The sequence below is a fragment of the Mesoplodon densirostris genome, chromosome 4 (assembly GCF_025265405.1).
Source record: "Mesoplodon densirostris isolate mMesDen1 chromosome 4, mMesDen1 primary haplotype, whole genome shotgun sequence".
Classification (NCBI taxonomy): Eukaryota; Metazoa; Chordata; class Mammalia; order Artiodactyla; family Ziphiidae; genus Mesoplodon; species Mesoplodon densirostris.
Genome location: NC_082664.1, coordinates 13273764 through 13289825, shown reverse-complemented (window position 1 = coordinate 13289825; position 16062 = coordinate 13273764). Strand labels below are relative to the sequence as shown.

Below are 16062 nucleotides of genomic sequence, written 5' to 3'. Positions count from 1 at the left end.
TTTCTCTGACAGATTATTTATAATGGCAAAAAAAGTAAACTAAATATCAATAAAGGGAAGTGACCAAATAAATATTGTACAAACACAACAGAAAGCTTTTATAATTATTAAAAATCAGATTTAGAAAATGATTTTAATGTCATGGGAGAAAACTAGGATATAGAACTGAGTATATAATCATATACATGGAATATCACCTTTGTAAAACACATATACCTATATACGCATAGAAAAATTTATGTACTTAGAAGATATACCCCAAAATATTATATCGATTATCTTTTGAGTGATGGTACTCTGGAAGAGCTTAATTTTCTTTTTTTGAATTTACCAGATTTTCATATCAAGGAACATGTATACTTTTATAGTTAGAAAGGGAAAAAACCTTATAAAAGAAGTTATTTTTAAGGTAAGAAGAGCTATTGTTTATTTGAAATGATGTAAAGTATTCCTCTTCTTCAACTTTGTTATAGCCACTTAAATGGATGTTCCCTGGAAATGCTAAGCAGACCCTCTCTACTTATCACAGATTCATTTAATGCTACGTATGTGCAGCCCAGGAGAAAACAAAGAGACGAGCAACTTCTGAGTATGTATTGCATACTGTCCTTTCTACAGAGCTGTGGAAGTACATGGTAGTATGAATTACTGTTTATTCTGTTTGACATTTTTCTTGTCATATGAGATTGGCTAACTCTAGTCTTTTTGAAAAAATATTATGTGACCATATCAGTATTTTTACAGAAAGATGCTTTAATTGGTTTGAATTTAACTAATCTAAACTATAAATGTGTGTGTATAAATATGGGAATTATGTTTTATAATGAAGTTCATTGAGGTAGGCAGGTAAGACCAGAGTGACCTGGAAACCCAAGGCTGATTGCATTTGCCCTATTCACCCAATTTTCCCAGTGTACTATACAAATGTCATTTTCTATGTGTACTGTGGGTGAAAGGGTTGGAAACCACCGATTTATAATTTTTCAATGGAAAAAAAAATTGAGAGTTAATGGCATTCTTATAAACTATAGTCTTTATAGTAAAAACATGGAGATAAAGTTATCTTTAATTTTATAGCAAAGTATTGTTATGTTCTATAAGGATTTTACATTCTTGTTTTCTAGCAAATGTCCTGGAAACACTTCGAGGTGATGGAAATGTGTTAATAGCAGTGGACACTGCAGGCAGAGTTTTGGAACTTGCTCAACTCCTTGATCAAATCTGGAGAACTAAAGATGCAGGATTGGGTGTTTACTCACTGGCACTCCTAAATAATGTCAGTTATAATGTGGTGGAGTTTTCTAAGTCCCAGGTTTGTTTTCATGTTATCATTTGTAATAAAGGTGTTTGCTACAGAGATTGGGCTTATGGAAAACAATGTGTTAATTGCTCTTTGGATTTTCTTTTTCTCTTGGGGTTGATGATAATAATGTTGGTAATGATGATGATGATGATAAAAACTAAAAATCAACCACTTACTGTTCTGTACACTTTGTGTATTATTTTCATTTAATCCTTATATATCCTATGAAGTAGGTTCTGTTTTTGTCCCCATTTTACAGATTGGGCAACTTGGTTCTCTAATGCTTAGTATCACAATCTGTAAAATGATGGCAAAAATAGAACCTACTTCATAGGATATAATTGTTAGAATCTGTTTTTCTCTTCCTTTTGGATAAGCTCTTTCTCTTGAAGTAGCAATGTCTGGGGTAAGATATTCATTTAGAACTTATATACCGCCTTCTGAATAGGATTTAAGGTGACTTATAACTGAAACATAATGCAAAATTAGATTTCTAGGGATGAACAGTGGTCTGGGAAGATCTGATGGGGAATAGAAACAGACAAGCTGCTTATTAACATGGTACAAATATAAGCAACCAGTGGTGGAAAAAAGACTTTAAACAAGATGGAACTTGAACTCTTTGACTATTGTAAGATACATTGAGGTTATAATACAGTATTTTCTAATTATTGTCACCTTTTCCCTCCATATTAGGTAGAATGGATGAGTGATAAATTGATGAGATGTTTTGAAGACAAAAGAAATAATCCATTTCAGTTTCGTCATCTCTCTCTATGTCATGGTCTTTCTGACTTGGCTCGAGTACCTAGCCCTAAAGTGGTACTTGCCAGCCAGCCCGACCTGGAATGTGGATTTTCAAGAGATCTCTTTATTCAGTGGTGCCAGGACCCTAAAAACTCGATCATTCTAACTTACAGAACTACTCCTGGGACTTTAGCACGTTTCCTAATTGATAATCCTTCTGAAAAAATTACAGAAATAGAGGTAAGTGCTTGTATGTGAACTTTATCTTTTTTCTCTTTTGGCTGCACTGTGTGGCGTGTGAAATCTTAGTTCCCTGACCAGGGATTGAACCCGTGCCCCTTGCAGTGGAAGCACGGAGTCTTAACCACTGGACTGCCATGGAAGTCCATGAACCTTACCTTAAAATTGTTTGGGGGTTACATTATACAAGATGTTTATAACAGTGACCCAAAATAAAACTTGAAGTTGTTTCAGGATTTTTATCTAACAGTAGAGAGGCTTTAATAGCACACATTTCAGAGCTCCTTAATTGGAAACTCTCAGTATTGAACCTTCCATGGTATCCTCTGGAACCATACCCAGAGAGTATACATATGTGCTGTATTCTTATTCACTCTTGGAAAAATTCCTTTCACATCCTTCCTGTAATTGAAATCTGGCTATTTCCTAATGATTTCTTTTTCCTGTAGCCTTCTCTTTCATGCTTCGTGTACTTTGGGTGGGGTAGGTATCCTTGTTCTGCGTTGCAGCTTTCAAGCCATTCTCTTCCCTCTGTAGTTCATGCCATCAGACTTGAAAATACACTGACCCCTCCTTGTTTCAGACACTGATCTCTTGGTCATTCTCTGTTGTTCATCGGTGACTTTAGACCCTGGTTCACAGTCTTCCAGTCCGCTCATACTCAGGACTCTATTCTTGATGACCTTAGCATCCATATATATGATTTATCCAGTTTCTTGGCCCTCTCAGTTCCTTGACACCTTATTTCTTAATGATCCTTTCCTCCACTCCACCTCAGCCATCCCTTCCCATAATCATGCTGTCCGCTCCCATGGTCATACCTTTAACCTCGTTATGATCTCCAGATCTCTCCCTCAAGCATCCCACTCTGGTCTCATAGCTGACTTTCTCTAGTACTCTCATGCCAACAGTTCTTTGGTCCCATTGGGACTTTCAGTTCATGAACCTCACCACTTCTGCTAATCATCATTGTTCCATCTTCTGGCTGTGTTGGGTCTTCATTGCTGCACACAGGCTTTCTCTAGTTGCGGTGAGCGGGGGCTACTCTTCGTCGCGGTGCGTGGGCTTCTCATTGCAGTGGCTTCTCTCTTGCGGGGCACGGGCTCTAGGCGCGCGGGCTTCAGCAGTTGTGGCGTGTGGGCTCAGTAGTTGTGGTTCACGGGCTCTAGAGCACAGGCTTGGTAGTTGTGGCACGCGGGCATGGTTGCTCTGCGGCATGTGGGATCCTCCCAGACCAGGGCTCGAACCCGTGTCCTGTGCATTGGCAGGCGGACTCCCAACCACTGCGCCACCAGGGAATCCCCATATGTCTAGGGTTCTTTGCCCTCTCACCTTGTTAGGGGTATTTCTTCTGTAGTTATTCTTTTTCTCTCCATTATCTATCACCTTTTCCCTCTACTTGGTGACATCCAAAATAATTTTTACTATTCCTCCTCTATTCCCAAACTTGTTCTTCTCTGAGTCTTCCTCATGTCATGGACTAGCAGTGCTTTCCACATATTTATTCAAGCCCCAAATACAGAAATTTTAAAAATGTTCATTGAAGTGTAATATATACTGAAAAGTTTGCATATTGTAAGTGTACAGCGTGATGAATTTTCACAAATTGAACACACCTGTCTAGCTTATACCCAGACCAAGAAACAGACTATTACCAGTACCCCAGATGCCCCCTTTCTGATCCTCCCTATCCTTCCAAGGGTAACCACTATCCAGGCTTCTAATGCACAGATTATTAAAATTTATTTTCAGTTCCTTACTTTTCTCTCACTACCCATATCCAATCCAGCAGCAAGTCCTATTGACTCAACCTCCAGATATATCCTAAATCTGTCTACTTTTCTCCATCTCCACTCCCAATCATCCTAGCCCATGCTAAGTGGTGTTGCCTGGACTGTGCAGTGGTTTTCTAATTGGTTTTGCTGTTTTTACTTTTATACTCCCTTAATCCTTTCTTCTCATAGCGGCCAAAGACATATCTTTCCCTTTCACTCTGTCTCTCATTTTATTGTGGTAAAGCCACATAACATTAAATCTACCATCTGAATTATTTTTAAGGGTCCAGCACAGCAGTGTTAACTACATGAACATTGGTGTACAATAGATCTCTAGAACTTTTCATCTTGCAAAAAGTTCTATACCCATTGAACAACTCCTAAAGGCATCTTTTAAAAATTCATCATTTCATATCATTCCCTTGCTTAAACCCTCAGGTAGCTTCCTTCTACTCTTTGAATAAAATTCACACTCCTTACCTGGGCTTTCAAGATCCCACTGATCTGATCTCCACCCACTTTTCTGACCATATCTCATTCTATTTTCTTTATGCTCTACACTGCTTCACTGCATCAGGGTCTCCTGCCTCTGATGTTCCTTCCCAGCTTTGCACTTGGTCACTCCTTGTCATTCAAGTCTCAGTTTAAAGGTCACCTCCTCAGGTAGGGCTTCTCTGACTACCAGTCTACTACTCAGTTAGTTGCCAACCCATCACATTACTTTATTTTTCCTAGCTCCCATTACTATCTGATATTTTCCTTTGTTTGTTGTCTTCCTTTTCCTACTGCCAACTAGCATACAAGTTCCATGAGAAAGGGATCTTGTTTTTTTATATCCCTAGCACCCAGAACAGTGCTTGGTACATTGACGGTCCTCAATAAATGTGTTGGTTGAATTCATGAATGACCAAATAGGTGAATAGGCAATAAGCCAGATTTCTTATCATGTTAGATAAGAGTTTACTATGTATGGTATTTTTTCATCTACATTTATCACTCTAGAGTCAAATCTTACTCATTTAAGAAGAGCAAAAACAGTAAATGAATAAGGATTAATGAATTGGAGTAAATTTGATTAGGAAAAAGGAATTACTTGGAGGTAATACAATGAAGGACTAGGGGGAAAAACATCTTAGGGTTGATTATTCTAGAAATGTGTTTCTGAATATAGCCATTAACTTTAGATACCTTAAATGAAAAATAAGATGGAGAGTAAAATTTATTATAGCAACAGGCATAAACTAAATCATGAGGTAAATGTTCTGTCAAAGTTTATTTGTGGTTAAGGTAGAGATCTGTGTAAATTGCTGAGAGTGTGTACTACAGGAAAATAATGACACTTTTCTAAATTGAACTTATTTCCAAGTAAGCAAATGTGGGATGCCAGGTGTAACATGTAAATCACTCTTTCATCCTATATAGTAGAAACACTTGATTTTGGTTTAATTTTTTTGTTGTTGCTTTTTATTTTAAAATAATTTCAACATTAACAGAAAAGTTATAAAAAATAGCATACCCAGATTTCCCAATTGTCAGCATTTTACTGTATTTGCCTTATGACTTCTTTTTATACATATAGACACAATATTAGACATTTTTTTTGTAAGTAAGCTGCAGATATTCCATCATTACCTCTAAACACAGCAGTGTGTATTACCTAGAAACAAGGACTCTCCTGCAAAACTGTTGTATAATACATTGAAATAAGGAAATAAGCACCGATATGATACTACCATTTCATCCACTGACTCCACTTGACTTTTGGTGAATGCTCCAACAATGTCCTTTATAATTACCGTTTCCTTTTTTTTTTTTTGCGGTACGCAGGCCTCTCACTGTCGCGGCCTCTCCTGTTGCGGAGCACAGGCTCAGCGGCCATGGGTCACGGGCCTAGCTGCTCTGCGGCATGTGGGATCTTCCCGGACCGGGGCACGAACCCGTGTCCCCTGCATCGGCAGGCGGACGCTCAACCACTGTGCCACCAGGGAAGCCCAACCCTTTCCTTTTTTGTTCGGAATCCCATCCAGAATTACACATTGCATTTAGTTGTCATGACTTGACATTTTTGAAGCATATATGTTCTAGATTTTTTTTTCTGTTCACATACAAATATCTATATGATTTTTTTAAAAAAAGAAATGGGGCCAAATTATCCACATATTTTTGAACAGTGAAAGTAGATACAGATTTACTTTATTTAATACTTGGTATTAATAAACTTTCAAATGTTTTTTAATAAGTGAATGAATTCTTTTTAATAATTCTTTAGTAATACATTATGTGTACGTACTTTGATTATTTAATCCAGTGTTTCCCAAAAGTATGGTGTAAGGACCCCTGGGGACTACCTGAGATACTTTTATGGAGTCCACAGACTGTTTTTCATGATAATATTAAGATGTTATTTGCCTTTTACTGTGTCTGCATTTATATTGATGAGTGAAAGCAATGGTGGGTAAAGTGCTGGTGCCTTAGCATAAATCAGGGCAGTGGCAGCAAACTGTATTAATTACTGCATTTTTCATTACCACACACTACCACTGTAGTTGCAGTGGCAGCAAACTGTATTGATCACTGCATTTTTCATTACCACACACTACCACTGTAGTTGCAGTGGCAGCAAACTGTATTAATCACTGCATTTTTCATTACCACACACTTGTAGTTCAAAAAAGTCAGTTTCACTTAAGAATGTCCTTGATGGGCCTCCCTGGTGGCGCAAGTGGTTGAGAGTCCGCCTGCCGATGCAGGGGATACGGGTTCATGCCCCGGTCTGGGAGGATCCCATATGCCGCGGGGCGGCTGGGCCCGTGAGCCATGGCCGCTGAGCCTGCGCGTCCGGAGCCTGCGCGTCCGGAGCCTGCGCGTCCGGAGCCTGTGCTCCGCGACGGGGGAGGCCACAACAGTGAGAGGCCCGCATACCGCAAAAAAAAAAAAAAAAAGAATGTCCTTGATGAAGCAGTAAAAGTTATTAACTTAATTAAATCCTTTTAGTAAAATTTTTTTTAATAATCTGAGTGCCAAGATGCAAAATATACAAAAGCACTTGTGTTGCATACTGAAATATGATGTTTGTCCTGAAGAAAACCACTTGTGTAATTGTTTGAGTTGTTGAGTTAAACTAGCCACTTTTTTTTTCCTGAAACACTGGTGTTACTTGAAGTAATGACATAGTTATTCAGACTTGGCTATTTGGCAAATATTTTCCCAAAAATAAATAATTGAGCTTGTGGATCTAAGGAAAACAATTGACAACATTTCTTGCCTCAATCTGATAAAATTGAAACTTTCAAGTGAAAATTAGAATTTTGGAAAACTTCCGCCCGTCGCTATGAGACTGACAACTTAAAAGACTTTTCTGATGAGATTGGTGGTGATATTTGCAAATGTAATTTTTAAAAATATTGTCAATATTTGTAAGATCTGTGTAACTTAGTGAACTAGTATTTTCCAAATAACTAATGCATGAAGTTGCAAAATAATGTACAAATAAAAGATCCAGTCAAAGTGTAAGATAAATCAGTAAATTTTAGTAACAGAGTACAAAAGTTATCGGTATGGTTACAGATTCCACATTACAGCTAACCTTTAAGAAACTACCACTTTCTGAGTTTTAATGTAATATCAAAGAAGAATATTCATGAAAAGGCTATTTAAAATTTTTTTCCAACTATTCATCTTTGTGAGGCTGGATTTTCTTCATATACTTTAACCAAAACAATATATTGCAAGAGATTGAATGCAGAAGCAGATGTGAGAATCCAGCTGTCTTCTATTGAGCTAGATATTAAAGAGACTTGCAGAAATGTAAAATAATGCCATACATCTTAATAATTTTTTTTGCTTTGGAAAATATAATTATCTTTTGTAAAAAATGATGTTAATGTTAACATGTAATGAATGGTTTTATTACTTTTTAATGAAAAGATAAATATTTTTTAAATCTGTTTTAATTTCTGATATGGTGAATATTAATAAATATAACCCACAAAACCCAAAAATTCTTTGAGGTTCTCAGTAATTTTTTTAACACTTTTTAAAAATTATTATTTATTTATTTATTTTTGGCTGTGTTGGGTCTTCGTTTCTGTACGACGGCTTTCTGTAGTTGCGGCAGGCGGGGGCCACTCTTCATCGCGGTGCGTGGGCCTCTCACTATCGCGGCCTCTTGTTGCGGAGCACAGACTCCAGACGCGCAGGCTCAGTAGTTGTGGCTCACGGGCCTAGTTGCTCTGCGGCATGTGGGATCTTCCCGGACCAGGGCTTGAACCCGTGTCCCCTGCATTAGCAGGCAGATTCTCAACCACTGCGCCACCAGGGAAGCCCTCAGTAATTTTTAAGAGTCTAAAAGAGCTCAAAAAGTTTGGGCACTACTGATTTAATCATTCCATGTTGATGGATTTTAAAGTTATGTCCAGTTTTTTACTATTACAAACATTGCTGCCATGTACTTTTCTTCTTCATGTTTGTGTGATCATTTCAGTAGGATAAATTCCTAGAAGCAGAAATGCTGTGTTAAACGACAAGCACATTTTTAGTTTTAGATGTTGACAAACTGCCTTCTATCATAGTTGCACTAATTTTCCCAGAGCGGATGAAAGTACCCTTTCCCCATTAGTAATTAGCATTGCCAATTTCATAAATTAAAAGATGGTATTACATTTAAAACTTTTTCATAAATCATTAGTAAAGTTATATATCTTTTTTTGGCTATTAGTTATTTTTCTTATTTTATAAATTGCTTGTATATCATTTTGTCCTTTTTTGATCTTTTTCTTAGCTGATTTGGAAGAGCTCCTAGGACAGAGTAGCTTCTGATAGTCAAATAGTGCTGCAAATAATTTTCTCAGTTTCTTTAAATTTCTTGAGATTTAAAATGTCAGAATTTTTTTTTCCCTGTCACCATATTTATTCACGTTTTCTTTTGGGTTTTATATCATGTGTAGGTCTCACCTACACCAAATTATAAAAATACTTCTCTGTATTTTCTTTGCCTGATTGGTGATTTTTAGCCAGTTTGATTTAAAGTAAACCCATCCTGGCAATGTGACAGCTCAATTTTAGTACTAATCTAAATAGGATCTGTAATTGCACATAATGGAAACCTAAATAATTTCAGAGGAAAATTTAGTTTAAAGATGATGAATCAATTTAGAGATGTGACGTATCTCACACCCCACTGCCTTAACCCCCTAATATTGATATTTCCTTTCATCTGCTCTTTTTCTGTAGTTGAGGAAACGTGTGAAACTTGAAGGGAAAGAACTTGAAGAATACTTGGAAAAAGAGAAACTAAAGAAAGAAGCTGCTAAAAAACTTGAACAGTCAAAAGAGTAAGTTGTTTTCAGACAGATTAGAAGTTTATGTAAATAATCTGATAACTTATTTCTAGACAAAAACGTTTAATTGAAAATATTTAAATTTTCTTTTGACTTTATTAAGTTTATTACATCTTTCCAGTGGTGCTAGAATACTAAATCCTTTCAGTGCTAATGTTAATATGTATTTATTAACTGGCAGTTAATGCTATATTTCACAAAATATCAATCCAATAATATTATCAGTATCATTGAATTAATAGTGAATGTTAATTTATTAATAATTTTATAAAAATTAAAAGTCTTTTGGGGACTTTATGACCTTTATCTTTTCCCAAACTCCTTTAGGGCAGACATAGATTCCAGTGATGAGAGTGATGTTGAGGAAGATATTGACCAGCCATCAGCTCATAAGACTAAGCATGACCTGATGATGAAAGGTGAAGGTAGTCGTAAAGGAAGTTTCTTCAAACAGGCTAAAAAGTCTTATCCTATGTTTCCTGCCCCAGAAGAAAGAATTAAATGGGATGAATATGGAGAAATTATCAAGTATGTGAGCAAAACAAGTTTTTCTTTCTTACAGATTGGAGGTAGTAACTGTATTGTCATTTTAGCTCAAAGAATTTGGTCTTTCTGGTCATCATGTACTTAGTTTCTGAGTATCTCAGCTTGTAGTTTGAAATGTAAAAATAGAAAGGTTGAGGAACATATAGAGAGTTAATAATAAAGGAAAACTGGTAGTTTTATTACTTAGGTATGTGAAATGTTTAAAACAATGATCAAGACTCTTTCACGCCCTCCCCACTTAAAAAGAGGTAAAGGATGTGCATTGGAGAAAGACGTATGGTAGGAAGAATTTTGATGGCTAAGGTTATGTTAAGTTTGGGAAATGGGTTATGTCTCAAGTAGTGTTGCACACATGTTTTAGTTACAAGAGGAATAGGAGATAGTGTGAGTGGAACCATAGAAAATCTACCAAATCTATACCCACTATTAGAAAAACAACTGAAATCACACATTCTAACCACACTACTATCCTGAATAAAGATCAGTAAATGTCAACTGCCTTTTAGCATAATGCACGCTGTCTTTCACAATTTGGTTTCTCCCTACTTTTCTATTATATTTCTCTATATTTCTCTTACAGCAGTGTGTGTTCTCCACTCTGGTGGTTCCAGCCTTCTCTCAGTTTCCCCCTGCTCAGCTTTTTCATGTCATGCCTTTACCCATGTTCTTCCTTCAGCCTGGTTCTACCTTCCCATCCCAAGCTTTCAGGCTGCTGAATCTGACCTCACAAACCACTGGAAAACTTCCCTGTCTCTCCCTTGCCACCGCAACACAGTTAGTTCCCTCTCTTTTACTTTCTTTGTAAATATCTTGAGCATATGGTCTTAGGTCATCCTTGAATTTAATTAGGAAAATTCTACTGTTTACTTGGCCCTCTAAAATAGTAGGGAGAAAAACTAACAATCTAAACCGTATTGGTGAGTTTGCTTACCATTTCCCTTAATTAATGTCCAATCTGTTTATCAGATGGACAGTGCTCTTTAGCTTCAGTTTTCTTATCTGAAAAATGGGGGTAAGAATACGATTGAGGTTAGGCTTTTTAAGGCACTTAGCATAGCACCTGACTCATAGTAAATGCACTTTAAGTGGTTGCTACTACAGTTGTTATGTGGATTACAGTTGGAGATATTGGGCTCCTGCAGCAATCTAGATGTTGGGTGACAGAGGCCTGGATTCTCAGGAGTGTGAGGGGAGTTGGGGGTAGGGCAAGATAAATACAGAGATTAGAGAGAACATTAAAAAAAAGTTTGCTTTTTAATTTTAATGTAGAACTCTCTCTGATATTGGAAAATAGTTGTGCTAGTAGTTTGTTGAAATAAAGATGAAGGCTTTTGAGGGAGCTAATGATTTTGTGTCTCATGTTTCTCTGTAATGTGCAAAAATGGAGAGTCATCTGCTTTCATCTGGCAGGGAAGGAATAATGTGGGTGTCTTAAGGAAACCAAAGGAGATCTGAGATTTATAAGGATTGGAAATTGACAAGAGAAACCACAGACATTGAGAAAAAGAATTACTGAAACAAATGCAGGGTCAGGTTGCAAGAATACTTATGATAACCACCAAGGTCTTCTAATGACGTGTCTAGGTAGAGCCTTTTCACTCACCCACGTAGTGTGTTTTAAAGTGTACTCCTTGTTGGTCATGAAGAACATAATATATGCAGTCATCTGATAATTGATATTGTGAAGTTGCACTGACTTTGGATCAAATGTGTATTTGAATCTTGATATATGTGAGGAGTCTAAAAATTATGCCATCTACTAATTAGTTGTATGTATTAAATAATACCGGCTTGCTTGTTGCTACTTCTAATTAGAGACTTTTTATTTAGACCAGAGGATTTCTTAGTGCCAGAACTTCAAGCTACTGAAGAAGAAAAAAGCAAATTAGAGTCTGGCCTGACAAATGGAGATGAACCCATGGATCAGGATTTATCTGATGTTCCTACTAAGTGTATTTCTACAACAGAATCTATAGAAATAAAGTAAGTGCTCTTGTTGCATTTTGAGCATAGATTACGAGGTAAAATTTCAAGCGCTTGAATCACATAATTTACATTGTTTCAAAAGTGAGATTTCTGAATATCCTCTAGTAAGTTTGTGCCTTTAAAATTTAATTTTTTTCTTCTTGTGAAGTATGGTGGTTTTTTTCCTTTCATTAATGATATTTGAATGCCAAAATGAATTGGTGGTGAGGAGGGGGTTAAACTTTAAATTGTACATGTATGTGAAAAAACATTCTTTCTGGTCTTTCTAGTAAGTCTAGTAGCAGGTGAGCTTGTATAATTCCAAGTTTAATTTTTCTAAACGCTTGTTTAATAAAATAAACTTGACTCAAACATTTCTGCGAGTGCATTAACATCTTAAAAATAGCAGTGTCTTAAAAATACCACTGTGTCTTAAAAATACCACTGTGTCTTAAAAATAACCACTGTGCCTTAAAAATAACCATTGTGCCTTAAAAAATTGTGACCCTTTTTTTCCCTATTTAGTGCAGTTAACACCAGTAAATGGTCATTTTGGAATATATTTTTTAAAGTTATCAGAGCAAAGTGGCTTTTTGTCTAGTGGTATCATCTAGTATACATTCTTGGGTATGGCTAAGAGCTCAATAATACATACTAACAATATAACACGTGTATTCCTCAAATCCTCATTCTATATATTGATACATTTCTTTCCTGATGATAAAAGCCATTAAAAACCTAATTTTAGAATTAACTTACCAGAAGAGTAAGCTTGAATAATCATCTAATTACAGAGCCAGGGTTACTTACATAGACTATGAAGGACGCTCTGATGGGGATTCCATTAAAAAAATCATCAATCAGATGAAACCACGACAGTTGATCATTGTCCATGGACCACCAGAGGCCAGTCAGGATCTTGCAGAGTGCTGCCGTGGGTTTGGTGGGAAAGATATTAAAGTGTATATGCCAAAGCTACATGAAACAGTCGATGCCACTAGTGAAACTCATATCTACCAGGTAAGTATGCTGGCATTTGAGCCACATAGAAATAAGTACTTTTTGTTGCAGATTAGGACAGATAGATTAGGAATACAGTGGTGAGTGAAACAAATGTGGTCCCTTGTCCTAGGAGATTTTATAGTCTGTGGGGCTTGTAACAAGGAAATAGCATTTATCATACTGTTATACCTCTGATAGAGGAAGTACAGGATGCTATGAGAGTATAAAGAGGGAGATTCCAACCCAAATTTGGGAGGTTTAGAAACAATTTCCCAGAGGAAGGGATAACTAGGCTGAATCCCGACGGCTATTTAGATGGGTTGTCCGGGTGGTATATAGAGTGGTAAAGAGAGGGAGAAAAAGTGTTCCAGGCAGAGGGAACAACATTTGTGAAAGTATAGAGGTGAGGGGAGTGGGGAGTGTTTAGGAATTCAGAAGTTTTATAAAAATTCACAAATGTTAAGTTTCTATTCCTAATTGAAAAAAGTGGAGACAGGTATAGAAAATAGGAATGGCACAGAGGAGGGCTTGATTAACTCATATCTGGTAGTGGGTGATGGTATCAGGTAAGGCAAGAGTGATGTCTATATTTGTTTGGAAAAAATGGATTGGAATTCACCAGGCAGCAGCGTCATTCTGGGCAGAAAAAGAGGAAGCAGTGTTCCAGGAATATGGAGGTGTGAAACTGCGTGGTATATTGAGGAAACCCTAAGCCATTCAGCACTCCTGAAGTAGCATCAGGTCCTAGGGGATGAGACTGATCAGTGGTTCTCCACCCCGGCTACACATCTGGAGAGCTTTGGGGGAGTCAAGGGGCTCAATGTTCTGGCCTTAGTCTCACCAGTTATATTAGAATCACTGGAGGTGGGACCCTGGCATTAATGTTAAAAAAAAAAAACAAACTTTCCGTGTGGTCCCAATGTACAGTCAAGGTTAAGAACCTTAAGAAAGTAGACAGGGGCCCTATGATTTTACAGGCCATTAGGTCATTACCAGTGACAGTGAAGATCAGATGAATGAAAGATTTTCACATTTTAATACACAGTACTAGAGTTAGAAAATGATAATAGATCATATTTAATTGTTAAGTTATACCCTTTGGGCTTTATTTCTCTCCCTTCCCTTTGCATCATATCTAGGTGAGATTAAAAGATTCACTTGTCAGCTCCCTTCAGTTTTGTAAGGCAAAAGATGCTGAATTAGCTTGGATAGATGGTGTCTTAGACATGAGAGTTTCCAAAGTGGACACAGGAGTTATTTTAGAAGAAGGAGAACTAAAGGATGACGGAGAAGACTCAGAAATGCAAGTGGACGCTCCTTCAGATTCTAGCGTTATAGCACAGCAGAAGGCCATGAAAAGTCTGTTTGGAGATGATGAGAAAGAAACAGGTGAAGAAAGTGAGATCATTCCTACTTTGGAACCCTTACCACCTCATGAGGTAAAAAGCATGTGCTGCTTCTCTCCTTTAATTTGTCATCCTTTGAATGTTTTTTTAAATGTTTTTAACCATTTAAAATATGTCATATATAGGCTCATTTTGGAGTTTTAAAAAAATTAATCAAGATATGTCTCAGTGTGCATGCGTATGTCCTCTATGGCTGGAGAATGATGACGATTGTAAGGAAACCTTTAGCAGATCTTCTTATAAGATACATAATTGTTTCATGATTTGTTTTTCAGTATAGATTTTTAAATATTAACTTTGATGATTGTGAGGGTCATCTACCTGCTTCCGGTCAGGAGATTTATAATTCTCTAAGAATGTCATACTCTCGTACTCCATTTTTGTGTGTTATTGATTCAACTTAACCACTTTTGGTTTTGATACAGTGAGAAATCATTTATTTCCTATAGGTATAGTTTTAGTCTGGTATTTTATTTACATGTTCTCAAGAGAGAGCTAGTTAACTGGCAGAGCTTTCAGGTAATTAACTTACAGCAATATTAAAACTATATTATGAGAGTCTGACATGACTGTCAAGTGATGTCTTTGGCCCTTCTGTGCAATAAAGAATGGAGAGACGGCCTCTGTCATTGGATTCCCTTCAAGTACAACAAAATTGTGGGGAGGAATTAGGAACTTTCTTCTCTCTGTGCTAAAGGTGGCACTCTTCAAAGCAACTTCAAAGCGTATGTCCTCTGGCTAGAGAATATATTCAAAGCAGCGGCATTAGGTTGAACCGCTTGCCTTTCTGATTCTAAAACCCACGCATTCACTGTGAGGGAGGAAGGAAAGTGGAAGTGGGATCAGGGGAGAATTATCCTCTGAACTGTATACAAAGGACTGGGATCTGGAAAATGAATTTTTTGTTCAGTTCTGCCTGCTTGCACTCTAGTTGACCCCCTTAGGCAAGTGGGGGAGTGAAGAGCATAACATTATCAAACGGCTTTCTGTTATTATGAGGTACGACTAATAAAATTGATTGTGAAACATTCAGAAAATTTGAAGGGCTTTGTAATGTAAAATAATGAGCTAAAATTCAGACTAACAGCTTGGAGTGTGATGTATAATCTTGAAATGACGTGTCAAAGGAATTCAGGGGATAATAGGAAATATCTTAGAGATCATGTGTTATTTCACTTTATTCAGTACAACTGTGTGTCTGGTGTTTTATTTGAAGTTCTTCTTTCCCCTTTAACCTTATCTAAGGTTCCTGGACATCAGTCCGTTTTTATGAATGAACCAAGACTGTCGGACTTCAAACAAGTTCTTTTAAGGGAGGGGATCCAAGCTGAGTTCGTAGGAGGTGTACTCGTTTGCAACAATCAAGTAGCAGTCCGTAGAGTAAGTGTGTTTTAAAGAAGGGCTGAATTGAACAAATGCTCTTGATGTTTAGTTATTTTGAATTCTGTAATTCTTGGATTGAATTAATTTTACAAACTGGAGATCAGTAATTTATAGTGAAGACATCACATTTATAGTGATGACCTTGACGGCTTTTAAAAGTGACTCTCAAAGACATGATATATAATTTTATTGTAAATTTTTATTATTTGAATCCTGTGACATTTGTGTGTCTATGTAAAATTCATGGCTTGAATATTATATCCATATTCTGTGAATCAGAGCAGTCCATTTCCTAATCAATCATAGAGCAATCTAGTTGATATATTTTGGTTATTATGTCTGCATATTAATGGATA

General features: G+C 36.8%; 1 protein-coding gene across 6 annotated transcripts in view; it reads left to right on the top strand.

Moving 5' to 3' along the window:
- CPSF2 (cleavage and polyadenylation specific factor 2) overlaps positions 1-16062 on the top strand; it is a 30681-nt gene that overhangs the window by 11858 nt on the left and 2761 nt on the right. For all 6 annotated transcript variants that reach the window (XM_060095711.1, XM_060095712.1, XM_060095709.1 and 3 more), the window contains 9 exons: positions 474-589; positions 1125-1312; positions 2000-2290; positions 9298-9398; positions 9732-9932; positions 11781-11933; positions 12710-12935; positions 14057-14356; positions 15569-15703. In XM_060095711.1, the coding sequence (XP_059951694.1) occupies positions 474-589; positions 1125-1312; positions 2000-2290; positions 9298-9398; positions 9732-9932; positions 11781-11933; positions 12710-12935; positions 14057-14356; positions 15569-15703 (1711 nt within the window). The remainder of the gene's footprint in view (positions 1-473; positions 590-1124; positions 1313-1999; positions 2291-9297; positions 9399-9731; positions 9933-11780; positions 11934-12709; positions 12936-14056; positions 14357-15568; positions 15704-16062) is intronic.